This window comes from Hippocampus zosterae, chromosome 4, assembly GCF_025434085.1.
Source record: "Hippocampus zosterae strain Florida chromosome 4, ASM2543408v3, whole genome shotgun sequence".
In the NCBI taxonomy this organism is placed as follows: Eukaryota; Metazoa; Chordata; class Actinopteri; order Syngnathiformes; family Syngnathidae; genus Hippocampus; species Hippocampus zosterae.
The window spans coordinates 3,183,095-3,210,475 of record NC_067454.1 but is presented as its reverse complement, the minus strand read 5'-3'; the positions used below and the strand labels follow the sequence as shown (position 1 = coordinate 3,210,475).

Below are 27,381 nucleotides of genomic sequence, written 5' to 3'. Positions count from 1 at the left end.
CCAATCGCAGGGCATACAGAAACGAACAACCATCCACACTCACACTCACACCTAGGGACAATTTAGAGTGTTCAATCAGCCTGCCACGCATATTTTTGGAATGTGGGAGGAAACCGGAGCACCCGGAGAAAACCCACGCAGACCCTGAATCAGTTGCCAGCCAATCGCAGGGCACACTAAGACACCTATGGACAATTTAGAGCGTCCAATCAGCCTGCCATGCATGTTTTTGGAATGTGGGAGGAAACCGGAGCACCCGGAGAAAACCCACGCAGGCCCTGAATCAGTTGCCAGCCAATCGCAGGGCACACTAAGACACCTATGGACAATTTAGAGCGTCCAATCAGCCTGCCACGCATGTTTTTGGAATGTGGGAGGAAACCGGAGCACCCGGAGAAAACCCACGCAGGCCCGGGGAGAACATGCAAACTCCACACAGGGAGGCCGGAGCTGGAATCGAACCCGGTACCTCTGCACTGTGAAGCCGACGTGCTAACCACTGGACTACCGGGCCGCCTTGTATTATTATTATTATTATTATTATTACTATTTTTTTTTTTTGATGGTTTAGAACTGCACCATATAAATTCCTAACATCTGTTCCAATCATGAAACTACACTGAAAAAAGGGGGGTGGGTTGTGTGTGTGTGTGTCGAATTTACTCCATCTGAATTCGCCAAGTGCTTACGCAAAAATCAAATTACCTAGATCCAGATAAACTTTTTCAGTCGATTATTCATCTACTTCAAAAATGTATCTAGATCCAGATTATTTGATTTTGTGTGACCACCGGATGATATAAAATTGAGACGTTCAACCGACCCTTTTTTTTCCGTGTAACTTTTATGAAACTCAAAAACGAATTGACTCCATTTTATTTTGTCCAGTGGCTGCAACCTTTTACTCGTTTCTTTTTATTCAGATCCCGATGTCGCCGATCAGGGTCAAGTGTTGGTTGTTGTCACCGCATCGGTTGGCGGATTCTCACTCTTGGTCATTCTCACCCTCTTCCTCCTCATTACTGGACGGTGAGACACTTGACACACAGTCACACGGGCGGTGTAGCGCTGCAACCAGAAGTCTCCTAATGGACTCTCTTTTTTACCACCGAGCAGGCACCCTTATTTTCCAAATGACTGAACAAATTTTCTGCTTAATTACTCAGCATGTAATGCAGCGACCAGCCATTCGATCCGTTCCATTAACTCCCCCTGGTTAGCGCAGATTCGTGTTATTATTGAGCCTCTGGTTCGCAGAGTTTTGCCATTAGCCGCAGTTCATAGTAAACAATGAAAAATGGCCAAGGAACGGCCAATAATGTTGTTCAACTTTAGTCGTCTTCCCCCGGCGGGGGGTGTAATCTGAGTTGACAGTCTTCTTCAACTTGACCCTCCTGCAAATAAAGGCAATTTGAACTTGTTTCACTTCACACTTGATACAGTTTGTGGTAAAATAGTACGCAAATCCAAACTGCTCGCTAAGTATCTGCTATTGTAGGATTTGGCGTTTTATTACAAAGTGCGAGCGAAGTAGAAGCTTGGTGACTTGTTGAGAAACCGAGAGTCAAGTCAAGTCAACAGTATTTATATTTATAGAGCACTTTCAAACAGCCATCGCTGCATGCAAAGTGCTGTACATGGAGCAATTTAACATGCACAATAAACAGTAAGACGAATCGGCAATAAAGGCGGTAGAAAGCACCAAGCAGTAAAATCAAGAACAAATCTAGATTTTACTGCTTGTGCTGTACATGAAGCGATTTAACATAAACAATAAACAGTAAGACGAATCGGTAATAAAGGCGGTAGAAAGCACCAAGCAGTAAAATCAAGAACAAATCTTGATTTTACTGCTTGTGCTGTACATGGAGCGATTTAACATGCACAATAAACAGTAAGACTAATCTGTAATAAAGGCGGTAGAAAGCACCAAGCAGTAAAATCAAGAACAAATCTTGATTTTACTGCTTGTGCTGTACATGGAGCGATTTAACATGCACAATAAACAGTAAGACAAATCTGTAATAAAGGCGGTAGAAAGCACCAAGCAGTAAAATCAAGAACAAATCTTGATTTTACTGCTTGTGCTGTACATGGAGCGATTTAACATGCACAATAAACAGTAAGACAAATCTGTAATAAAGGCGGTAGAAAGCACCAAGCAGTAAAATCAAGAACAAATCTTGATTTTACTGCTTGTGCTGTACATGGAGCGATTTAACATGCACAATAAACAGTAAGACAAATCTGTAATAAAGGCGGTAGAAAGCACCAAGCAGTAAAATCAAGAACAAATCTTGATTTTACTGCTTGTGCTGTACATGGAGCGATTTAACATGCACAATAAACAGTAAGACAAATCTGTAATAAAGGCGGTAGAAAGCACCAAGCAGTAAAATCAAGAACAAATCTTGATTTTACTGCTTGTGCTGTACATGGAGCGATTTAACATGCACAATAAACAGTAAGACAAATCTGTAATAAAGGCGGTAGAAAGCACCAAGCAGTAAAATCAAGAACAAATCTTGATTTTACTGCTTGTGCTGTACATGGAGCGATTTAACATGCACAATAAACAGTAAGACTAATCTGTAATAAAGGCGGTAGAAAGCACCAAGCAGTAAAATCAAGAACAAATCTTGATTTTACTGCTTGTGCTGTACATGGAGCGATTTAACATGCACAATAAACAGTAAGACAAATCTGTAATAAAGGCGGTAGAAAGCACCAAACAGTAAAATCACGAACAAATCTAAGTCATGCGAATGCCAAAGAATACAAATTAGTTTTGAGGAGGGCTTTGAAGATGGGCAGCAAAGAGGCTTGCCGAATGTTCAGTGGGAGGTCATTCCAGAGAGAGGGACCAGCAACAGAAAAGGTTTGATCCCCTCTGAGCCCCAGTTTAGTTCTTGGCAGGCGCAAGATTATTCAGAGATTTGAAAACAAAGAGAAGGATCTTGAAACTAACTCTAAAATGAATGGGGAGAGGACGCAACACGTGCGCTATCCTCACTTTGCGTGTGTTGTTGCATTCGGTCAGTAAATGTGTTCACTCTCACAGGTGTCAGGGATACATCAAAGCCAGGATGAAGTCACAGGAAAAGAGGAGGACGCGATTCCGTAGTGGCCACGGTAATCATCTCCTGAGCTTGGATTATTTTGTTTCTCAAGTACAAGTTTGTTTGTTTCACTTTTGCCGGGCTAGTTTTTCTTTCCCATTTTCCATTTTTCAGCCCACTTGAGTTTCCCTTGGCTTTTGGTCATGTGTTCCATGATAAAAAGTTTCTTCCAGTGAAGGTTTAAAACTGAAATCTGAGTTTTGTGCCGTGCACCTCCTCTCCATTTTCTGAAACTTGCGCTGAATAAAGATGCTCAGAAAGGTAAACATGAAAAAAGGAAGATCTGATTGCTGCAAAGTCCTATTTTTTTTTTAGCAGAAAATGAACAACAAATTGGTCCGGTTGTTGTTTGATGGCTAAATTCGAACAAGAACTCCTCATTTCGGCTTCCATTTTATTTATTTATTGTGTAAGGGTTTCAAGCATAATGTGTTTTGTTTTTTTTTTAAAAAAAAAGCTTCTGTTACATCACCAAATACAGTCACCCTGAAAACACAGTTAACGTTATGAACTGGAATGTGTAGGTTAGAAGCCGGCAAATCCTTACAGTTTGAACGGACGCCGTTTTAAAGTCTGCACATGACTTTTTGATACAAGGCTGCTGGACAGATTCCGTTCTCTGCTGAGGCATACCTTACAGCCTTATTGTAATTTTTCTTTTTTTTTGCATTCCTCTTTGCATTTTTCACCCTGTTATTGTTCTCCACACTACTTGCACGACCGCAGAAACATTTCACAATATCAATAAGACAAATACGTCACCCAGGTTTGCTGAGATGAACAATGTTTCTTGGTGCAGCCTCAAATTAACTCATTCAGTTCCAGCCAATTCTGCACCTAGTCTGAAAAGACGTTTAAATACGTCTTTGGGGACGAATGAGTTAAAGTCGAAAATTAACTTACTAAATAACTCAATGGGTAAGACAAATCGGGTGAAATGTCATGTTCTAAAACGTGTGCTTTTAGCCACTGGCAAATTTTTCAAATCCAATCTTGACGTTTTCAATCTCAAGTAATTTACCGTACTTTTGACATATCCTTTGTTCACATGATGCCATTGTTACATAAGTGTCAAGTTTGTGTGTTTCTTTCTCCTACCAGTTCCATTCTCCGGGATCAAGACGTATGTGGATCCAGACACGTATGAGGACCCCACTCAGGCTGTGGAGGAATTTGCCAAAGAGATCGACCCCTCATCCATATGCATCGACCGCGTGATTGGCACAGGTGAATGTCGAAATTGTCGTCCACCCATCCCGGGGAGTACTGAATTATTGACCAAGTTTTGTATAATTATGCATTTGAACTGCATACAAAATGACCATCAAAGATGTAAAAAGGGCAACAAAAACCCGGCAACACGTCATCAACAATCAACATCCTTTTTATATGGAATAAAATTTGCACACACACACACACACACACACTGATACAAAATATTGGCAATGCCAAATATGCAGACAAAACATTTTTCAATGGCTACAATGTAAATAATAATAATAAAATGAATTGTGCTGGGGCGGCCCGGTAGTCCAGTGGTTAGCACGTCGGCTTCACAGTGCAGAGGTACCGGGTTCGATTCCACCTCCGGCCTCCCTGTGTGGAGTTTGCATGTTCTCCCCGGGCCTGCGTGGGTTTTCTCCGGGTGCTCCGGTTTCCTCCCACATTCCAAAAATATGCATGGCAGGCTGATTGAACACTCTAAATTGTCCCTAGGTGTGAGTGTGAGCGTGGATGGTTGTTCGTTTCTGTGTGCCCTGCGATTGGCTGGCAACTGGTCCAGGGTGTCCCCCGCCTAGTGCCCGAAGACGGCTGGGATAGGCTCCAGCACCCCCCGCCACCCTAGTGAGGATCAAGTGGTATGGAAGATGAATGAATGAATGAATGAATGAATGAATTGTGCTGTAATTTATGATAAAGCTCTTCCATTAATCCACTTTTTTCCCGTGAACACAGCGCCATCTGCCGGGGAAGGTTTGCCACTCACAAGCTCTTTTTTTTGGAGCAAATTTGGATCAATGCGTCAAATGACAATAACGTTGACAACCCACTTGAAACAAATGCACTTTTGCTATGTTTGTGGTTCGCGAGTCTGTCTCGCAGTCGTAAGTTCTTTCAAGGTTTCAATATCAGCTCAGGCTATCCCGGTGCATGACACGTTTTCATCTCAACCGCTACCAAAAGGGGAATTTGGAGAGGTCTGCAGTGGTCGTTTGCGCATCCCTGGAAGGCTGGACATCGCCGTGGCCATCAAAACCCTGAAAGGCGGCTATATGGAGCATCAGAGGCGAGACTTTTTACGCGAAGCGTCCATTATGGGACAGTTTGACAGCCCCAACATCATCAGACTCGAGGGAGTGGTCACCAAAAGTAAGATGCTGGCCTGCTTCTCTGTCTCCCGATGAATATTTTACAGTACACGTATATGTCTTGATAGGTATTTTCTAATTAACTTTCGTAACGCCTCTATTTCCACAGGCAGGCCTGTGATGATAGTGGTGGAGTACATGGCAAATGGAGCGCTGGACTCTTTCCTACGGGTTGGAATTTACTCTCACATAATATATTCACAGTACCGGTATTCACAAAAGGTTCGGGATATTTGGGCTTTCAGGTGAAATTTCAGGACAAGCCTAAAATTCAACCTTTTATAGGTTTTTGCATGTTAAATGGTTGAGTTCTTTTTGCACAAGTTGCTGCTCTCTAATGGGGAGCAAATTTCACAACAGGTGTTTGATTCTTGAATCGAGCAATAAATATCCCGGTTCAATTCGGGCCTTGCCGTTCTGATGCTTCAAACGGGACATTCCTAGACGGAAGTGGCCACTGAGTTTAGAGTGTCAGAGTGTCATCATCAAGTTGCAACAGAGATATACCGAGGGATTGGAAGAGTCACAGAAAGATGTAGAAGTGGACAACCTTTGGCCCCATTCCGTGTGGGTGACCGCGACATTGTGAACAATGGCCTGAGAAACCGGATGAATAATGCCACCCCACTTTCAATGAATTGTTTGAGATGAAGAAATCACTCGTGCACGCTTGTCATTAAAAAAAGTCCTTAATTTTATGATATCAATGTAGTGTGAACTTTTTACACATTTCACCTGACAGCCAAATATCCCTAACTGTGTGTGTGTGTGTGTATACTGGGACATGGGACCCAGTATATGTACCCAGTATATGTATCTACATACAGTATACTGTATATATATGTACATATGTGTGTGTGTGTATACTGTATATATGTATATGTAGCTACATACAGTATACTGTATATATATATGTACATATGTATGTGTGTGTGTGTGTGTGTATACTGTATATATATATATGTATCTACATACAGTATACTGTATATATATGTACATATGTGTGTGTATACTGTATATATATGTAGCTACATACAGTATACTGTATATATATGTACATATGTATGTGTGTGTGTGTATACTGTATATATATGTATCTACATACAGTATACTGTATCTATATGTACATATGTGTGTGTGTGTGTGTGTGTGTATACTGTATATATATGTAGCTACATACAGTATACTGTATATGTACATATGTGTGTGTGTGTGTGTATACTGTATATATATGTAGCTACATACAGTATACTGTATATATATGTACATATGTATGTGTGTGTGTATACTGTATATATATGTATCTACATACATTATACTGTATATATATGTACATAAGTATGTGTGTGTGTGTGTGTGTATACTGTATATATATGTATCTACATACAGTATACTGTATATATAAGTACATATGTATGTGTGTGTGTATACTGTATATATATGTATCTACATACATTATACTGTATATATATGTACATAAGTATGTGTGTGTGTGTGTATACTGTATATATATGTATCTACATACAGTATACTGTATATATAAGTACATATGTATGTGTGTGTGTATACTGTATATATATGTATCTACATACATTATACTGTATATATATGTACATAAGTATGTGTGTGTGTGTATACTGTATATATATGTATCTACATACAGTATACTGTATCTATATGTACATGTGTGTGTGTGTGTATACTGTATATATATGTATCTACATACATTATACTGTATATATATGTACATAAGTATGTGTGTGTGTGTGTATACTGTATATATATGTATCTATATACAGTATACTGTATATATAAGTACATATGTATGTGTGTGTGTATACTGTATATATATGTATCTACATACATTATACTGTATATATATGTACATAAGTATGTGTGTGTGTGTATACTGTATATATATGTATCTACATACAGTATACTGTATCTATATGTACATGTGTGTGTGTGTGTATACTGTATATATGTAGCTACATACAGTATACTGTATATATAAGTACATATGTATGTGTGTGTGTATACTGTATATATATGTATCTACATACATTATACTGTATGTGTGTGTGTGTGTATACTGTATATATATGTATCTACATACAGTATACTGTATCTATATGTACATATGTGTGTGTGTGTGTGTGTGTGTGTATACTGTATATATATGTATCTACATACATTATACTGCATATATATGTACATATGTATGTGTGTGTGTGTGTATACTGTATATATATATATATATGTACATATGTATGTGTGTGTATGTGTGTGTGTGTGTGTTGAACCCATTCTTGCTCTTGACTTATTTGAGGCACCATGTAACCTTTCCATATTCCACTCCAGACACGCGACGGTCAATTCACGGTGCTCCAGCTGGTCGGAATGATGCGTGGCGTGGCAGTGGGGATGGCCTACCTCTCAGACATGGGTTACGTTCACAGAGACCTCGCGGCTCGCAACATTCTGGTCGACGAGAACTTGGTGTGTAAAGTGTCCGATTTTGGCATGTCCAGAGTCATGGAAGAAGATACCGAGGCGGCGTACACCGCCACGGTGAACGTGAGTGTTTCATTCGGGTTACCTGCAGGTCATCGACTTCTGCCCAAGGTCGGCTGTCCTCAAACAATTAGTCAGTCTTGCTTTTATCATCAGGGAGGAAAGATACCGATACGCTGGACGGCACCGGAGGCGATTGCTTATGGAAAGTTCTCCTCAGTCAGCGATGTTTGGAGTTTCGGCATTGTCATGTGGGAGGTGATGTCATATGGCGAGAGGCCTTACTGGGAGATGTCCAATCAAGATGTAAGATGTCTGACACCAGATTGACACGGCACGGCACGGCGGCACACCTCGGAGAATAACTTCCCAACTTTCCCAGGTCATTTTATCAATGGAGGAGGGATATCGATTACCCGCTCCAATGGGCTGCCCTGTCACGCTGCACCAGCTGATGTTGCACTGCTGGCAGAAGGAGCCGAGTCAGCGTCCGCGATTCAACAACGTGCTTTGTTTCCTGGACAAACTCATAATTAACCCCAGCGGGCTCCTTGCGCTGGTGAACGAGTCGCACAAGTACGTATCATCTCGCACACGCGTTGCATTCCAGGAGCAAATCAGTCACTTTAGCAGGTTGAATTTCCACATAGAATCGCAAGATACTGTATACACCGACACCCGAGAAAAATCAAGATTGAGTGAACTCAAAAATTTCAAGTCAATAAACTTCGATATAATTTTAAATTGGGGCAGTTCAACTAAAAAAATATCGTCCCCCTAACTAAAAGCAGAACAATCCTTCACATGTCCATCTGACTTGTTTGATGAAATAACCGTGACACGCAGGCCATACTGTTCCCACTCCAGTCCTGTAGTTGCAGCACCATCTGCTGGATCTGCTTGGTCACTGCATCACATGGCCCCAATGCAAGTGGACGGCAATGGTGAAAAGAGAAAAGCGTTATTATCAGAGTAAGTACAGTACAGTCAACATTTCTCACTGGATTTGTTTCTTACAATGTCATGTGATAGTATCAAGTTGGGGGAAAAAAAGTGGTGGTAAAGGGAACAATGGGGAAATGGTTCTGTAATGGCTCTTGGTTTAGCGTCACTACACTAAAAAAAACAATGTGCTGAATGTAGTACATTTTATTTCGTCAAGTGGTTGCACAAAATAAAATCATCTGGATCCAGATACATTTTTCAAGTCGATAAATTATCTTATTGAGTGGATGGATGCTAAAGTCGGTCCTTCAAAGGATGTTAATTATGCTTCTCATCCTCCTGCTCCTTTTCTTTCCTAAATGCTGTCTTCAGTTTCCCCGATTCTCCCGACGCCATGCCCGACTACCCTCTCTTCATCTCTGTCGGAGACTGGCTTGATTCGATCAAAATGAGCCAATACAAGAACAACTTCATTGCAGCAGGATATACGACGCTGGATTCCATTTCAACAATGAGCGCAGAGTGAGTGAGCCCAAATGTGTGTTATTCTTGACCCTCGGCGCTTACTTTATTTGCCCCCCTTGGAATTATTCCAGTCAGAGTGTTAGTCACTCAAAATAAGATGATTGCTCCCACGTGGATGCTGCATCGGGAACTAACAGTCTTTTTTTTCTTTGACTGGTTCTTTAAAAATATTTTTTTTTCTCTCCTCAGTGACATCAGGCGAATTGGGATCTGTTTGATTGGCCACCAGAGGAGGATCTTAAGCAGCATACAGTCTCTGCGCCTGCAGTTCCACCATATTCAACAGAGCGGCTTTCAAGTGTGAGGCCGTCACACAAAGCCAGATGTGTGTGTGCAGACATTTGATGAGTTGCACCCACCAGACTGCCGGGTTTACAAAGTGTCACACGCTGCTGATGAGAGCGATTCTGGAGCTCGACGTCGCTGAGTCCGTTCAACACGCGTCACACAGGCATCGTGTCACCTCAGTCAGTTCTGGCGAAATGCGATCTCATTGACTCAGCAAAATATTCAAATTCATTTGAATTTAAGATTTTTTTTGTTTTGTTTTGTTTATTTTTTCCCCTCTAGTGTTGATTCAAGTGCCAGTCAATGCCTCCGCTCTTTCCAGGTGACAATCCAACGGTTTTCATTATTGACTTTGAATGGTCTCAAATTGGATACCTCAAGACCAGAGATTACGTGGAGAGAACGTTTGCTCACGTATGCCCCGCCTACTAGGTTATTTTAATAACAAACGTATTGCTGGTTTATTAAATATTTCACCAGGAATATTGAATTGTCAGAACAATTTACGCAATTCTCTTTTTGAACTGAAGACGAGTGAATGTCAAAAGATTTTATAGAAATATGTTCTATCCTCATGGTGTTGCAGTGTGTCTTGTACTGAAAGTTACGTGAAAGCTGGCTGTTTCTTCCTGAATAAACGACTCTATTTTAAGGCATTGGCGTTATCTCTCGGACTTCAAATGCACACGCACATTTCACACCTGATGGCAGACGCGCACACACACATGCAGTGACAAAGGTATCCATGGATGCGCGCACAGGCACAGACGTGTACAGTCATTGTTTCCTCCTGTCACTCAAGAGAGTGACACGTTTTCTGGACATGAAGAATTGTCAGGTGAGTTTGTCAATGAGGCGCAAGGAAGGGCATGGAGAGTTTCGTTGGACGTCAGACACTTTTGGTGTAAACATTTTAATGCCCCACAGAGAGACGTTTTTGTTGTAATACACTATTTCACTCACATAGTTACAAGAAATTAGGGCTTTTGCTGGAATTTCAGGATGAACCTATGGCACTATAACCTTTACATGTAAACTGAGTTTGGTTCGCTCAAATGTAGCATGCGAAGATTCAATGCTTCAGTGTTTTATGCACAACTCGCTCTTCTGTAACACTGAACGGCAAAATTCACATTTTTTCCGTGGATTTCTCGCTTTGATGGCTTTCTGTAACACTTGTAGTCTCTCTGAATGTGCTGCAACCCGCAGATGACACAACTGTGACACTCCAAGCTCAGTTGCTACTCTGAGAATATCCTGGTTAAAGTGGTGCAATGGCTGAATCTTTATAACAAGATACATTTGAACAAAATTTACATCCTCAAATGCGTTATTCCAAAAATACATTCTTTATTCACGACGTAATCGTATCGATTTTATTGATGAGTATTACATTTTGCCGTTGTGGGTTCAGTGATTGCAACGTTTATAATTATAGTAACTTTGGCTTTCGGTTAGCATCCTGTAAGTGACTCGAGGTTTGTTGTCACTTGCAACACAGTGTTGCCAAGAAACTGTCGCGCTAAATAAAACACTACACGTACATAAATAATCGCGAAAGAGCTATAGACGTGTATTTGCGAACACAAAGCACAAAACGATTTCGTCACGTATGAGGGGTAGGCCGTTCCGCTTGTTGTTTGTTGATTTGGAAAAAGTCAAATATCCGAGTTCCTCGAATGCAGCATAAATCAGGAGCGTATCCTGGGCACCATGGAAATGCGCACGAGAAATGAATGAAAGCAATGGACACGACTCATCGGTGATGGAATAAACGAGCCCAGACTACATTTCTGTGCACATCAAGAACACCAAGTTTAATCAAAGGTAATATTCAAGTCCATATACACAAAGGCGTCTGTGTAAGAATTACCAGGGGTATGCTAACTACCGTTAGCGTTGCTAGCTCTGACGTTAGCTGTTTATGTGGCATCAATTGCATGTTTCGAGTCGGATTTTGCAACGTTTGTGTGGAGCTGGCAACGTACACCTTAAGACGTTGTTTTTACTTCAATTTCATGTTGATAGAAATCATCCGAGCTGAAGCGTAAAATTGGCGTCACTATCAAGGGGTTAGCTCGGGCTACCCCGTATGGTTATAGAACAGAGAAGATTAACTAAATAGGACCGTGACTGTTAATTACGCTACAATCTCTTTAGTCGGAGTTAACGGCTAACGGGCGAATCGTCGATGACACTCCAGTCAGCTTTATCTGCGCACATTATCGAACCCACCGGTTGCATAAACGAGCGTGAACGGTCACGCGTTGTCGGTTGATTTGGGGTTGACGGACTTGCTCGTATTTTGCGTAATCTTGAACTGATATACTTAGGGACGACGTTGAGCACGTGATCAGCATGCGTAAACATTCCTGATATTTGTACGTCTATGTTATCATTCGAAACCCGAGCGTCAAGTCGCTACTTGCAGTGAGAGATGCTGTCACTGAACCCAAACGCCTCCACAAAATAACGGAGGACTTTGAGACCATGTCATAGCAATTCTTTCGAAAGTACTCTTTCTCTGTTCATTTTTGATACATCATAGCGGAAATAGTCCAAAAATCTCCCTAGGCACGTTTGGACCTATCTTGACATCATACTGCTTCTCTTGATTGCCACACAAGCTGGAGCCTATCACAGCAGAATCCGGTATGGGATATAAATTCCGCACAGATCACCAGGAACGTGGCAGTCATAAATAACAACACTAATTTAGAATCTGGGGACACAGATGGACTCCCGCCTGTCTTTTCAAGCACACTCGAAGCCAGTATGCAGTTTCGCCCTTTTCATATCACATCTTCAAGCATATCGTAGCAGAATGGCTAAATAATCGGTTCGGCAGAATGGTCCAACTCGACTAACTCACTTCTGAACGATTCTTCTGAACAAAACCAGACGATTTCCCCCCCACGTGCAAGCGTTTCCGCTCTGCATTCGCACAATGACGCCGCCGGCCTTTGTTGCAGAGGGGGCGCGAGTGCGGATGGTTGCTGCCAATGGGGCTGTTTGACAAGTTGGCAGGATGGCTGGGCTTCAAGAAAGAAGTGAACGTGCTCTGCCTGGGCCTCGACAACAGCGGGAAAACGACCATCATCAACAAACTCAAGCCGTCGCATGTAAGTCCATTTTTGTGTGTGTGTGTGGGGGGGGGGGGGGGGGAATCTATCCATGGCTTCTGTTCAAAATGAAGCTTCACGTTTGGTCAGACATAACTACGACATATTAACGACATATTAACGACATAATAACGACATACCCCCCGCCGCTAGTTGATGAAGTGTATTTTTTTTTTTATTAACATTTTTCATTTTATTCACAGGCTCAAGCACAAGACATCGTCCCGACTATTGGTTTCAGCATCGAGAAATTCAAGACGTCCAGGTGGCTTTTCAGCATCTCACGCTCACTTGTTGTGTCTTGACCAGTCACGGAATGTCTTGTCTTGTGTGCAGCCTTTCCTTCACAGTGTTTGACATGTCAGGCCAAGGCAGATACCGAAACCTGTGGGAGCACTACTACAAGTACAGTTGCTCACAGAGACGTTGCGCTCAGCTTTTCCGGATACGTTTATTCACATTGCGCAAATTGTCTTGTGCAGGGAGGGCCAAGCTGTCATCTTTGTCATCGACAGCGCGGATAAGCTCAGGATGGTCGTGGCCAAAGAGGAATTGGACACCTTGTTAAACCATCCGGGTGAGTTTGTGTGTGTGTGCGTGCGCGCGGAGGGACCGAATCACGTCGTTATGATGGATTTTTATTAAATTGTTGCGCGTTCTTGTCAATGTAATTATTTGCGTGTCCACTTGCTGCCCTCTGGCGGCCAAACTTTGAACCACATCACAAATTGAACTTGAAAAGTTGAATTCAGTTTAGCATGTAGGCAAAATATTTTGCAAAAATATCTTGAGTATTTATTTTTGTGTATTTTTTATTTTTTAAATTTTTATTTGTGTGTTTATTTTTCTTTGAGTTGTCTCAATGATTAGCTTACATCCATCTCACAACATCCATGTCTCGTCTCACCGCAGACATTAAACACAAGCGAATTCCCATCCTGTTCTTGGCTAACAAGATGGACGTCCGAGACGCTCTGTCATCGGTGAAGGTTTCCCAGCTGCTGTGCTTGGACAATATCAAGGACAAACCTTGGCACATCTGGTAGGACTCGATTTACACTTGGCGCTGCAATCCGCAGTGAAATCGTCCCTCGGCGTTGGGAAGCATGCGCGAGCCGCTCGCGTCGAGTTGGAAATTGAACAAAAGAGAGACATTATGAGCGGTTTTGAAAAGCGGGCTGCTTTTCAGCAACACGAGTGAGGTGCGGGTGTAAAGTGTGCAGTGATTCGCTCGCAATATGGCGGACGCGCGAGATCGCCACAAGCTATACTTGACCGTAATTTGAAAGCATTCCGGGCTATGCTTCTTCAGTAATGGAAAATAATTGTAAAAAATATTTTTAAAAATGGCGGCCCGGTAGCCCAGTGGTTAGCACGTCGGCTTCACAGTGCAGAGGTACCGGGTTCGATTCCAGCTCCGGCCTCCCTGTGTGGAGTTTGCATGTTCTCCCCGGGCCTGCGTCGGTTTTGTGTCCCCCGCCTACTGCCCGAAGACAGCTGGGATAGGCTCCAGCACCCCCCGCGACCCTGGTGAGGATCAAGCGGCTCGGAAGATGAATGAATGAATTTTAAAAAATTGGGAACTCAATTTCTGAGCAGTACTACTTATTGGACTAAACCTAAAACTGGACGGGAGCTCAAGCTACGTCCGTCATGTTTGTCCTGAGATTTGCGATGCTGTTTGTTGAGAGTCAATGGCGGACGTGTAACGTGTTCCCAGGCGACATGTTGTGATTAGCTAACGTGCGAATGTTGCTGTTTGTTTCAGTGCAACTGACGCGCTGAAAGGAGATGGTTTACAGGAGGGTGTGGAATGGTTACAAGGTAAACCCAACCGCGTGTGTGTGCATCCTTGTGCGTGTGCGTGTCCCAAATGAGTATTTTGAAAATTGACCATGTATCTGATTTGTTTCACTTTGGATGCTCTTTTCAGATCAAATCAAATCGATGAGAACATGAGACCACCAGGCTGCAGGAGGTACCCCAAAAAAAAGAAATGTTGTCGTTTGCATACAAATCTGAGCGCATGTTTTGATTCTCCAAAGACAACACAATATTATTTTCCAAATGGTGCTTTTAAGTCCTTTTTTTAAAAATTCCTTTGAATTCCACTTGGAGATGGTCAGCGGGTGTCATTCATGGTTGAATCATAGCTGCATTGCAATTTATTTCGGCATATATGTTGACACACACACTGTGCAGCCCTTGCGTGTGTAGAGTAGTCTGGAATAGCGGTACAAAATTACAAATGTAACAAATTTGGGCAAGATAATTTATTCCGGGCGGCCGGGTAGTCCAGTGGTTAGCACGTCGGCTTCACAGTGCCGAGGTACCGGGTTCGATTCCAGCTCCGGCCTCCCTGTGTGGAGTTTGCATGTTCTCCCCGGGCCTGCGTGGGTTTTCTCCGGGTGTTCCGGTTTCCTCCCACATTCCAAAAACATGCGTGGCAGGCTGATTGGACGCTCTAAATTGTCCCTAGGTGTGAGTGTGAGTGTGAGTGTGAATGGTTGTTCGTCTCTGTGTGCCCTGCGATTGGGTGGCAACCGATTCAGGGTGTCCCCCGCCTACTGCCCGAAGACAGCTGGGATAGGCTCCAGCACCCCCCCGCGACCCTAATGAGGATTTAGCGGTTCGGAAGATGAATGAATGAATTACGAATGTAACAAATTTGGGCAAAATAATTGATTCCGACACGAGCTGTGCTTATACATCAAATTATTCACCTAAGAATGAATTGCATTCACTGAACAGTCAAAAGTTTGATTTCTTCCCATTCCTTCATGTAGCTAAAGATTCCAAACAAGTCTCTCCTGATGTGTCTTTTTTTTTTTTTGGTAGTTATTTTCAGGACTGTACAATCCCAGCCTGCTAGTCATCAAGGCACCCAAAGCGTCGTCTTTCTCCCGTTGAGCACCTCTCTTCAATTGTGCACCTGTTTTCTTTCTATCCACTTAAGAAAGTCCCACAACTTGCCATCATTCACTTTATAAATGTCTTTTAAGCTCTAAGTAGTTGACAGTGAGCAGTTAAAAAAAAAAAAAAAACGTGCAGCCGAGAATGAGAAAAGGTTTGGGGTGGTAAAGTGACTCTCTCGTCCGTGGGCCAAACGAGCAGGGAGGGTCGTGGCAAAGCCGTCACGCCATCGTTCGTTGCAGCTAATACTTGTGCAGCTTTCTTTTGAGATTTCTCATGTTTTGTTGTCGTCGTCATTTTTATGTGACCCCTCGAACACGGCGCGCTTTTAGAAGCTGCCACTAACCGGTTCTCCAAAGCCCACGAATAACGAGTAAGCCGTCGAGTACGTAGCACCAGTTGAATTTTTCTGCCTTACGCCAGTGGCGCCATGAAAGTTCACCTTCACGATCCAGCCGGGCTACTTTACTGATTAAACGCAGACGTGCGGTGAAAAGATGCGTCTCGTTTGAAAATGTGATCACGTCGGTGGTTCGAGGCCGGTTTGTAATCAATTGGCCGAGCCTGATTTGCCACGTTTAGCGTGGGCTCGTTGGAGAACACGAGAACACTGCGCAGCTGCGATTTAAAAGTAAAACACTTCACATGTGTCGTCGGATAATTGCATTTGAGATTGAAAAAAAAAATTCTGGACGACGGGGCAGTTTGTGTCGCTTTCGGCTCATTTCTCAATGTCCTCCGTTGTGAAATTAATATTATGTCTGAGGGCAGTGCAAAGTTCTGTACATGTGTGTAACACTTTGAGGCTCTATAGACTGCAAAAAATAAAAATAAAAAACGCTTTTATATGTAAATGAGCCTCACATAGCCGCCGAAGTACAATACTAGGACGATATAAAATCAGCTGTTAATGATCGTGCGAGAATAATGTATCATCTTAAGATGTATGTATTTTATTTCAGTGGAAATGTTTTCAAAGAATAAAAAGCGTTTTTGTTTTTGTTTTTTGAAGCGTTCTGGTCTCTTCCCATGTCTCATTAATTAGTTCACGTGTGGGTGGGTGTGCGTACGTCTTGTCTCTCTGGCCGTTGCTCACCCTTCCATCCAACAGCCCTGCCAGGAACAGCTGCTCACTAAAGGGCCAGCCGGTGGGCCCTGAACTCTTAAAATTAAAACACAGGTTTCAGATGTTGCATCGTTTTGTTTTAGGCCTCCCGAGACGCCTTTGGCCAAAAGGTATTTTGGCTTTGTAAACCCCAACAAGTTACTGTATGTCTGTACACTCAATCTTGATAAAAGTACAATATTGTCTTTTGCGGAAGTAATGAAAACGCAAATGGTATTTGTAGTGCAAAATTTAATTTGGGGGCGGCCCGGTAGTCCAGTGGTTAGCACGTCGGCTTCACAGAGCAGAGGTACCGGGTTCGTTTCCAGCCCCGGCCTCCCTGTGTGGAGTTTGCATGTTCTCCCCGGGCCTGCGTGGGTTTTCGCCGGGTGCTCCGGTTTCCTCCCACATTCCAAAAACATGCATGGTAGGCTGATTGGACGCTCTAAATTGTCCCGAGGTGTGAATGTGAGCGTGGATGGGTGTTCGTCTGTGTGTGCCCTGCGATTGGCTGGCAACCGATTCAGGGTGTCCCCCGCCTACTGCCCGGAGACAGCTGGTATAGGCTCCAGCACCCCCACGACCCTAGTGAGGATCAAGCGGTACGGAAGATGAATGAATGAATTTAATTTGGTGATTTCAGTGGATGTATGAAAAAAACTAGGCCATGAATAACGAAATGTGACATATTTGACAGAAAAACAGTTCATGGCAAGCTATTGACAACTACTTTGTAAACAATGTCGACGTGAACCGAGGATTTTTTTTTAAACGAATGTGCTCTTGCCGTTCGAACAGTTATCTCTGTCCCTGGTTCTGAAACCATTGCAATGCTTTGCCAGCAGGGGGCGCCGCGCGTACTCAAGTGTTGAACTTGACGTCGCGCGATCTCAATCAGGCTTGTGAGCAGCATAAGGCTTCTGTTTGGATGCCTCAGCTTAGTGGGCACCCCCAGTGTGTGTGTGTGTGCGAGCCAGGAAGAAAGTCAGATGTGTCATTAGATCTCTCCCCGCTGCTCTCCGGGAGTCATCCTAATTGGGAGCCTGTCAGCTTGGCCACGACGATCTTACATAACACGCAGGACGCCATTAGCGGGCTCCACCTAATTGATGGACTTTAAAACACGACATCCTGAATTTTAAAAGGCAGGCGTTGTACTTCTGATAGAGTCTAGAATTACTCGAGGGTTCATCTCCACTCAAAGGGACGCACTCGTATCAAGTATTGGCCAGTTTCTGTCACTCTCAAACGGTGACTGATATTTTAGTTTCGGTTTTGTCTTTTGAACGAATCTTCAATCGGATTCAGGTCACGTGATTGCCATTGGCCAAGGCAATCACGTGACCTGAATCCGATTGAATATTTTTTTGAATACAGTATATATACATATATATATATATATATATATATATATATATATATATATATATAAAATAAAAATATATAAAAAATAAAAATATGAGGTTCCATTCAGTCGATTTTGACTCACGTGTTTTGGAAGATTATTCTCTTGGACTACACCATGCCTGATTTCCGGTGGTTGATTTTCTGGAGATTTGTATTCGTTTTGTCATTTTTGGTGTAATTCACAGTAGCGATTGACGCCACAGCACACCGGTTGCTAAGAATTATTTCAACGAGGTGTTAAAATTTAAGAACGAATCTTACATTTGATCCAGTATAATTCGTAGTGTCCTTCGGTTCATGCGTCAAAGCTTTTTTTTTCTTTCTCAGTCACACCGAAAAACGGTTTGCGGTGAGTCAGCTAATTGGGCTTGTGAGCCGAATGTGATCAAAATAAAAAAGAAACGACCCAATAGGCCGAGCCGCCCTCAATGCAGATTTCTATGTGATCATATCCACGAATGCGCGAAGGATCTTTTCTGCGATGGGTTCAGTCAAAATTGACACGTTCAAAGCAGCTCGGAATTCAAAATTCGAGACGCACTTGAACCTCAGCGCGCATGACGTGTCGTCCCCTCCCCCCCCCCCCCCCCCCCCCCCCCAATGTGCGAGTTGCTCATTCGAGAGAGGTGGGAGCCTTTCGGTTCCTCTGACGTGTGACTACTACTCCTCTGACGGCGACCGCCCCCCCCCCCCCCACCCTCTTAAAAGCCACCCAAGAGACTTCCGCCATTGTCTCTTTGGAGCGACCTGTCCGAGGAGCCCAGTACATGCTGCGAGAAACTTTTCAGGTATGTTTAAAAGGATAATTTTGTCAACCATTTCCTCCCCCCACTATATTGTTATTTTCTGTTACTTAATAAATAGGGGCAAGTCATATTGCGGGCGCAATTGGCCACGTTACGCACGGCAGATTCTTTTCACGAGTGTAATTATTACTTATCGCTATGGGTCATTTGAAGAAACTACAAAATGACGAACCAAGCTCTCACAGTAGAAAATAAAAGTCATTTTTGTGGCCCGATTTCTGTTTTGACTTTTACTCGTCCGCTGTGAAGCGTAAATTCCTGGTTACCGGGGGCCGCAGCTTCATGTGGGGAAAGTACTTTAAAATGCTTGACTGTGCCATGGACGAGCATCACTTAACGCGCGCGCGTGTGCGCGCCGCAGGTCTCCATGCGTCCTTGTTCTTAGCGCAAGACCGGCGCGACCATGACCATCCATGTCGAGGGGCTTGTGGCCATCGCGCTCTTCTACCTGCTCATCCTCTTTGTGGGCATCTGGGCGGCATGGAAGAACAAACACTCCGGAGAGGCCGAAGGGACGGACCGCAGCGAAACCATCATGGTCGGAGGCAGAGACATCGGATTGTTCGTCGGAGGATTTACCATGACGGGTAAATCGGCTGCGCGCTTTTGTTCAGACACGCACGATCGTGTGATTCCGTGGAGTCGCTGTGTCAGTCCAAAAGTTGCCTTCAGTTTTGCTTAACGTCGCTTTGTCTCTTCCCGGACACTTTATTAAATGCACCTAAAGATCATTGTAATTGCTTTGTCTCTTCCCGGACACTTTATTAAATGCACCTAAAGATCATTGTAATTGTTGTTGACGTGTTCATTTTTTTTTCTTGAAGTATCCAAAATAGTACAGATTTAATGTTTTGTTGGATATCGGCAATCAAATCAATTTTTTTTTTATAAATGAGTCGGTATTTATTGCACGCCATGCATGTATTGAACAAGAAATGCTTCTCATCAAAAATAGCATTGCCTTTGTAAAAGCAGATGTGGAGTGGGGGGAAATTTAACCTACAGAAGGTTAATGTACAATCTGTGTGGAAGTGCGCCAGGCAAAATGTCCTAATACGTTCTGAAGATTGATGATGAGTTTTTAAAAATTTTTTTTTATTCCTGATACTTTCAGCAACCTGGGTTGGTGGAGGATACATTAATGGCACAGCCGAATACGTTTACCTGCCAGATTATGGCTTGGCTTGGGCACAAGCCCCCTTTGGATATGCCCTCAGTCTTGTTGTCGGTGAGTGAGGCTTCTTGCACGTATTTTCTGTCTTACCATTTGTATGAGTTGGGGGGGCATGTTTTTTTTTTTTTTTTGCATGCTCGCATCCAACCACGCTTGCGGTCATCGATTATTTTGTTGATTTAACATCATTTTGAGATGCTTGGTCTGTGCATTGAATAGCATGTATCGGTGTCAAGGGAGGCCCATACGTGCTGACTGACCAATCGTATGGATTTTTGAAAAAAAGTCAAAATAAATAAACTAGTGCTGTCAGTTTGACGCGTGATCGGCGTTAATTTAAAACAAATTTTCATCTTCCGAGACGCTTGATCCTCACTAGGGTCGCGTGGGGTGCTGGAGCCTATCCCAGCTGTCTTCGGGCAGTAGGCGGGGGGGACCCTGAATCGGTTGCCAGCCAAATTAATCGAGTTAAAAACAATTTTAACTCGATTAATTCTTTTATTGTGAGATTAATGCGGCACCACGTCACCGATGTTACGTTACTCTAAAATAATAAAATGTGCTCCAAGTTTGAATAACTGCTCCAAGTGAAATATGTTCATGTGAAATTGAAAGTCGAAATTGTTGTTTCAGTAAATATTTGCATTTTGCCCAAGGAAAATTGATCCACGATTCCATGTTGATGAGAGCATTAAAACGGTGAAAATAGGAGGAAAAGAATTCAAAGGAAATTTTGAATGGATAAAAATGTGTGATTAATTACAGTTAATTCTGAGTTAACTATGAAATTGTACATTCGATCGCGATTAAGTATTTTAATTTTTTGACAGCACTAAAATAAACCAATTCCCCAAATTGCAACATATGAGGTTTCAGCCCGACGCCAAGTGACATGTCATTTTTTTGGACATGACCGGTGAAAGCATGAACAGCTGTCCAATTACAGTTCATTCTCTTCAATATATGAATATTTTTGAACCATTTCTTCATTCATTGAATTCCTTGGAAATCATCTTTGTGTGAAAACATGAATTCTCTGTCTCATAGGAGGGCTCTTTTTCGCCAAGCCCATGCGCTCAAGAGGTTACGTAACCATGCTGGACCCATTCCAGCAGCTCTACGGCAAGCGCATGGGCGGCCTTCTCTTTATACCCGCATTAATGGGGGAGATCTTCTGGTCCGCCGCCATTTTGTCGGCTCTCGGTACGTTTACGACTGCCTCAGTGTAGTTCATCCTCGATGTCCCGTTGTCCCCCTCACCGGAGTTTGTGACCGTAGGCGCCACGCTCAGCGTCATCGTGGACATCAACATCAAAATGTCGGTGGTCATATCGGCCCTCATCGCCATCTTTTACACGCTGGTGGGAGGACTTTACTCCGTGGCCTACACGGACGTTGTGCAGCTCTTCTGCATCTTTGTCGGCCTGGTGGGTATATTTTGAGAGAATGTGGGAAGGGAATAATCTCATTTCGAAGAACTGGCATAGAAAACAAATGACAAAAAGATGACAAATATCACTTAGCATTAGCTTCGCTATGCTACATTCCAACAAGTGTCAGGAGTGACATTGTGCTAAAACCTTGATGATGAGGAAACTTTTCGCCAGGCCACTCGCGTAGTCCATACGTTTTTCGACCTAATCATCCGGCGACAAAGTGTCACTTGACTGGGTAAAGGTGCTAAACCTAGCTTAGCCTCATGTTGCTAGCTTGAGCTTGTCCGCTTGCTGCCCGTGTTCTATTCCACTTGTACTTGTGGGAATCAATGAAAGCGAGCAGCGATCAGGCAAGCTGAACCTAAGCGACATGAGGCTAACCAGATTCATGCACCCTTACCCAGTCAAGTGTGCGCCCATCCTGTTTATTTGACAACATCCTTTTCAACCGGGTTGTTTTGGTGAGAAAAGTCTTGCGGCGTGAAACACCGTATGCACTTTTGGGCCACTTGCAGCATTTGTGACTTTTGGACTAGCCCCGTTGGGCCAGTGTGTGAAGTTGAGAAGTGGCCCGATATAGCGATGTCGTGGCCCCGGGCCATCAGGCCACTGGTTATGTCGAACCCTGTTCTTCTGCAGCACACTTATTGGAAACTTCATTCGGTACACCAGCAGTATGATGATGAGATTCTCTCTATGTCACTTGTGAACATATTCAACCACATGATGGGGCGCCAGATTAGACCCCCCTGCCCCCCTCCCCCGCCATATATAACCAACTGTACGCCTAATGACTGCTGTTTGACTATCGGGCAGAACGTGAGGGGTTGTTCTATGTGTTTCCACCAACTGCTTTTCCACTTGCAGTGGATCAGCGTCCCCTTTGCTCTGACCAACCCGGCCGTGTCAGACATCACGGTGACGGCAGTGAAGCATGTGTACCAGTCGCCATGGAGAGGCAGCGTCAACAGGAGTGACACCTGGGTCTGGATTGACAATTTTTGCCTCCTGGTACCGTGACCCACGCCGGCTCTTCGGTCGAATGATTCCGAGACTTGCCATCATGGTGCCATTTCCGGAAGTATTTAATTTCATGTCATTGTCGTGTCATTTAACGGCAGATGCTCGGAGGCATTCCATGGCAGGTGTATTTCCAGCGAGTCTTGTCGGCTTCCTCGGCGACTTACGCGCAAGTCTTGTCTTTTATCGCCGCTTTCGGATGCCTGGTCATGGCCGTTCCCTCCGTTCTCATCGGCGCTATCGGGGCCTCCACAGGTGAGGCCGATCGCTCGAAAGCAGGCGTGTGTCTGAAATATGTCGTGTGCACGCTTGGTGTGGATGCGCGCGTATGGCCGTGTTTGTGTTCTTGATTGGTGTGCGCCGCTCGGGGTGCTCCCGTGTTGCCTTTAGATCTGAGAGAGCTGAGTAAATAGCAGCTGGTTCCACTCATTCATAATGTAGCGGCCATCCGTTTTTTAAATGTTAACTCACTAAGAAGGCAAAGGCGGATCAAATTAAACTCTATTTTTAACTCTTTTAACTACTTTTAACTCCATAATTAACTCTAAATTTTGGATTCTTCCGCGATAACTCGCCAGTGAACTCGGTTTTCCCGTCCTCATTGGAATCATTTTACCCGCACTCAGAGTAACCCAAAGGCGTACTCATGTAAGAGTATTGTTACTTTGTAAAAAAAAGCTTCCCGTATTTTCCACACTAAAAGGCGCTTCAGAGTATCGGGGAGCACTTCAATGCATTTTAAAGCTGTTTTTGTATATAGGGTGCACCGCATTATAAGGCGCATAGGAAAGAAGCTACAATAGTGGCTGTGGTTACGTTATGCATCCACTAGAGGGAGCTACACTAAGGCAATACAATACAATTTATTTATAGAGAGCTGGAACACAGCGCTTTACTAAAATACTACGTCCAAGAAATCCAAACATTGATGCATATATAAGTAAACGTAAAAGGGGGCAATGGTTTGCACGTCGACTTCACAGTGCAGAGGTTGTGGGTTCAATCCCAGCTCCGGCCTCCCTGTGTGGAGTTTGCATGTTCTCCCCCGTGCTTGTGTGGCTTTTCTCCGGGTACTCCGGTCTACTCCCACATTCCAAAAACAACGCATGGCAGTTCTGATTGAACATTCTAAATCATCCCGAGGTGTGATTGCGAGCGGGGATGGTTTTTCGTCTCTGTGTGCCCTGCGATTAGCTGGCAAGCGGTTCAGGGTGTCCCCCGCCTACTGCCCGAAGACAGCTGGGATAGGCTCCAGCACACCACCCCGCCACCGTCGATAAAGTAGATGGGAAAATGGATGGATGAATGAATAAACCTAAGAAAAAATGAATACATGTCAAACCAGAATACTCAAAGTAAAAATCACTCCGACAAGTACAATTGATCCAAAAGCCCAAATAAATCAAACCGAGAAAATGAAACGTGTCACTCTCCAGCCCTGACTTCTACTTGATATGATTATATTTCCTCATCTTTTTGTGCATGACACCGTCCAGTACAAAATGATGGCTGCATGATCGTTTTCCAGTCGAGGCCACTGGACTGACATAAATGATATACCCGTCCCTCATCCAGACTGGAACCAGACCACATACGGCGCCGTCCCCCCCAAAGAGAAGGAAGAGGCCGATATGATCCTGCCCATCGTTCTCCAGCACCTCTGCCCGCCATTTGTGTCTTTTTTCGGCCTGGGTGCCGTGTCCGCTGCGGTCATGTCATCCGCCGACTCCTCCATCCTATCGGCGAGCTCCATGTTCGCGAGGAACATCTACCAGCTGGCCTTCCGACAGTCGGTGAGCACGCGCGCCCCGTAGCCGAATCCGGGCGAAAACGTCGCCGCCGTCGTAATCGGGCGTCCGTCCGTCCACTCCCCTTTGTTCTCCGCAGGCATCGGATCGTGAGATCGTGTGGGTCATGCGCATCACCATCTTTGTGTTCGGCGGTCTCGCCACCTTGATGGCGTTGGTTACGGGCACGGTTTACGGGCTTTGGTACCTGAGCTCCGACTTGGTTTATGTCATCATCTTCCCGCAGCTCCTCAGCGTGCTCTTTGTCAAAGGCACCAACACGTACGGCTCGGTGGCCGCGTACTTGTTTGGCTTGGTGCTGCGCATCGGCGGCGGGGAGCCCTACCTGCGACTGCCCCCTTTCATTTATTACCCCGGCTGGACCGTCGAGCAGCGCAGGCACCACATCACCGGCGAAGCGGAGGATATCGTCATTCAAAAGTTTCCCTTTAAGACGGCCTCCATGCTGGCGTCTTTTCTGGGGAACGTGGCGTTTTCCTACCTGGCCAAGTACCTGTTTGAGAGCGGCAAGCTGTCTCATAAATACGACTTTCTCGACGCCGTCGTGTCCAAGCACAGCGGGGAGATTATGGATAAGACCACGCTGGTGGCCCGCGGCAACAACATCGGGCTGTCCGAGATGGCGCCCGTCAAACCGCGGCTGAGCGTGACCTTGGCGGCCGCCTTCACGCGCCGCGACACGCTGCCGACGGACACCGTGGAGGAGGAAGAGGAGGAGTCCAGCCCTGACTCCTCCCACCACCACGAAGAATGACAAAGAGACGGAAATGTCCCTCCCCAAGGGACCGTGAGGTACAACACTGACTGACTGGAAGCGGGACACTAGCGTCATTTCCACAAGCTATATATTACCACAAAATTAGCTGAAAATGATCAACTTTGATTTTCCAGTCATTGTATCAATACTGTCTCGCGACACAGTACGGGCACTCTCCATCACCGGTCCTGTTACAATATAGCATACTCCACACTCCACTACCCCGCCCCCCAAAAAAATCCATCCATCCATTTTCGGTACCCAAAGACAGCTAAGATCGGCTCCAGCACCCTCTGCGACCCTTGTGAGGATCAAGCGGATCAGAAAGTGGATGGATGGCTGAATTTGCAATAAACAAGGAAGCGAACATTCAGAATTAGAGATATAGTTCTCTAATTCTTTATTTATTAATTCAATTTTTTTTTTTTTTTTAACATTTGATTATCTTCATACTATCTGCAAAATGCTCATCAAGCACATCAAAAACACTTTTCCAAACTCTCCCGGACGTTAGATGTTCGGCGCTCCATTTCATCATCGACTTCTCTTTTTTTTCACAATCGGACAATGTCAAAAGAAGACGACGCAAAACCGTTTTCCTTTGACGGCACAAGTTTACTTGGCAAATAAAATCGCCTGACGCTGGTCAAACCCGACAAGTCCTTGAAGATGTGACGCCAGGGCTAGCGATGCCGCATCCTGAACCAGGAATATATGATATTCCAATTGATCATGACAACAAAAAGCACGGCGTCGGGCATCTTAGTCAAAGATGAGTTTGAAGGGCAACTTTCTGACCCGAAATCTCCCTCAGCCTTGCTGCCATCCATTCAATCGACATTTCTTGGTATGTAATCTACTGAATGCAAAATTCATCCATCCATCCATCCATCCATCTTCTACCGCTTATCCGGGGCCGGGTCGCGGGGGCAACAGCTTTAGCAGGGAAGGCCAGACTTCCCTCTCCCTAGCTACTTCTTCCAGCTCTCCCCGGGGGATCCCGAGGCGTTCCCAGGCCAGCTGGGTGACATAGTCTCTCCAGCGTGTCCTGGGTCTTCCTCGGGGTCTCCTCCCGGTGGGACGTGACCGGAACACCTCACCGGGGAGGCGCTCAGGAGGCATCCGAATCAGATGCCCAAGCCACCTCATCTGGCTCCTTTTGTTCCTTCTGATATAAAGCGATCATGACTGCGAATCAACAGGCAAGCCGTCCACAAAGCTTCGAATAACTTAGACAAGCAATCGTGAAAATAGTTGACTTGGAGCATCGCAGTAGTTCTCTTTCCGAAGCGGATTTTGCGCGACGCATCGACGCGAAAAATGACACTTTTTATTCCGCTGCCTTAATGTAAATCGTGTGAAGAGACGTTGTGGATTTCCACAGGCCTGACTGTAGAAAAAAAAAATAATATCCACATGAATATGAATGTAATCTCAAATCATCTCGTTATACTGTATATATATAAAAAAAAGCGTAATTTGCTGTTTGTGCATTTTATTTTTGCAAGTCGTATTGTTGCAGAATAATGTGTCAGTCATTTTTTGAATTACGGAACTATAATGTGTGTGTCGTTCAAGGCCGTGTACAGATGATTTTTCTCTGTGATGTGTGTGTTTGTATAAAGAAAGGCGTAGAAATAACAAATTGCTAATTATGTAAGAAGGAAGGATGTTAAGCTAAATGTTGATTTATTTTTGTTGTCATAGCAGATGTCGCAGTAAATAAATGTAACATTATAATGTAAAAGAAATATATAAAATCTACTTTGGAATAGCAAATTGTGATTATTAGTAAGATTTTGAAGTGGCAATATTTTGAGTTGAATGTCTTGAAACTATTTTATTCTACATAGAAAAAAGGGGTGTGATGAATTTACTCCATTTCATTTTGTGGTTGCACAAAATAAAATCATCTGGATACGGATACAATTTTTAAGTCGACGTATAGTCTGAATAAAAAATATATCGGCATCGAGATGATTTAATTTCATGCAACCACTTAATGAAATAAAATTGGGTACATTTAAGCCCATCAAATTTTTGGGAGGTACAATATCTCGTTTGGACACGAGA

At 44.0% G+C, this 27,381-nt stretch overlaps 3 protein-coding genes across 5 annotated transcripts in view; all 3 read left to right on the top strand.

Moving 5' to 3' along the window:
- The window catches only part of LOC127598891 (ephrin type-A receptor 6-like), a 59,665-nt gene extending 49,736 nt beyond the window's left edge, over positions 1-9,929 (top strand). The window contains exons 11-21 of one of the 2 annotated variants that reach the window (XM_052062455.1): positions 924-1,029; positions 3,062-3,132; positions 4,221-4,346; positions 5,304-5,489; positions 5,598-5,659; positions 7,850-8,065; positions 8,159-8,308; positions 8,385-8,578; positions 8,870-8,974; positions 9,320-9,469; positions 9,662-9,929. In XM_052062455.1, coding sequence (XP_051918415.1) covers positions 924-1,029; positions 3,062-3,132; positions 4,221-4,346; positions 5,304-5,489; positions 5,598-5,659; positions 7,850-8,065; positions 8,159-8,308; positions 8,385-8,578; positions 8,870-8,974; positions 9,320-9,469; positions 9,662-9,776 — 1,481 coding nt within the window. In that variant the 3' untranslated portion in view covers positions 9,777-9,929. Of the gene's footprint in view, positions 1-923; positions 1,030-3,061; positions 3,133-4,220; positions 4,347-5,303; positions 5,490-5,597; positions 5,660-7,849; positions 8,066-8,140; positions 8,309-8,384; positions 8,579-8,869; positions 8,975-9,319; positions 9,470-9,661 lie in introns of both variants that reach the window. The other variant, XM_052062454.1, reaches the window with a different exon arrangement.
- A 1,467-nt stretch (positions 9,930-11,396) lies between these two features.
- arl6 (ADP-ribosylation factor-like 6) lies at positions 11,397-16,796 on the top strand. Of its 2 annotated transcripts, XM_052062584.1 has the most exons (10): positions 11,397-11,587; positions 12,335-12,412; positions 12,733-12,882; positions 13,086-13,147; positions 13,219-13,287; positions 13,365-13,459; positions 13,795-13,924; positions 14,651-14,706; positions 14,816-14,860; positions 15,721-16,796. In XM_052062584.1, exons 3-9 carry the CDS (start codon positions 12,763-12,765, stop codon positions 14,839-14,841), a joined length of 558 nt encoding a protein of 185 aa, XP_051918544.1. In that variant the 5' UTR covers positions 11,397-11,587; positions 12,335-12,412; positions 12,733-12,762; the 3' UTR covers positions 14,842-14,860; positions 15,721-16,796. The 2 variants fall into 2 exon arrangements, with proteins under 2 accessions (XP_051918544.1, XP_051918543.1); XM_052062583.1 differs by lacking the exon at positions 12,335-12,412 and having other exon boundaries at positions 11,400-11,587.
- Positions 16,797-18,967: 2,171 nt separating this feature from the next.
- On the top strand, positions 18,968-26,407 carry LOC127598915 (high-affinity choline transporter 1-like). Its single transcript, XM_052062520.1, has 9 exons — positions 18,968-19,095; positions 19,475-19,700; positions 20,228-20,341; positions 21,335-21,490; positions 21,566-21,714; positions 22,591-22,734; positions 22,845-22,998; positions 24,319-24,536; positions 24,631-26,407. Exons 2-9 carry the CDS (start codon positions 19,517-19,519, stop codon positions 25,303-25,305), a joined length of 1,794 nt encoding a protein of 597 aa, XP_051918480.1. The 5' UTR covers positions 18,968-19,095; positions 19,475-19,516; the 3' UTR covers positions 25,306-26,407.
- The last annotated feature ends 974 nt before the right edge of the window (positions 26,408-27,381 follow it).

Coding starts and splice junctions, on each gene's coding strand:
- arl6 (XM_052062584.1), top strand. CDS start 12,763: ATGGGGCTGTTTGACAAGTTGGCAGGATGGCTGGGCTTCAAGAAAGAA. Junction 13,288..13,364: donor CTGTGGGAGCACTACTACAA/GTACAGTTGCTC, acceptor TGTCTTGTGCAG/GGAGGGCCAAGCTGTCATCT. Junction 14,707..14,815: donor GGGTGTGGAATGGTTACAAG/GTAAACCCAACC, acceptor TGCTCTTTTCAG/ATCAAATCAAATCGATGAGA.
- LOC127598915 (XM_052062520.1), top strand. CDS start 19,517: ATGACCATCCATGTCGAGGGGCTTGTGGCCATCGCGCTCTTCTACCTG. Junction 19,701..20,227: donor CGGAGGATTTACCATGACGG/GTAAATCGGCTG, acceptor TGATACTTTCAG/CAACCTGGGTTGGTGGAGGA. Junction 22,999..24,318: donor CGCTATCGGGGCCTCCACAG/GTGAGGCCGATC, acceptor TCCCTCATCCAG/ACTGGAACCAGACCACATAC.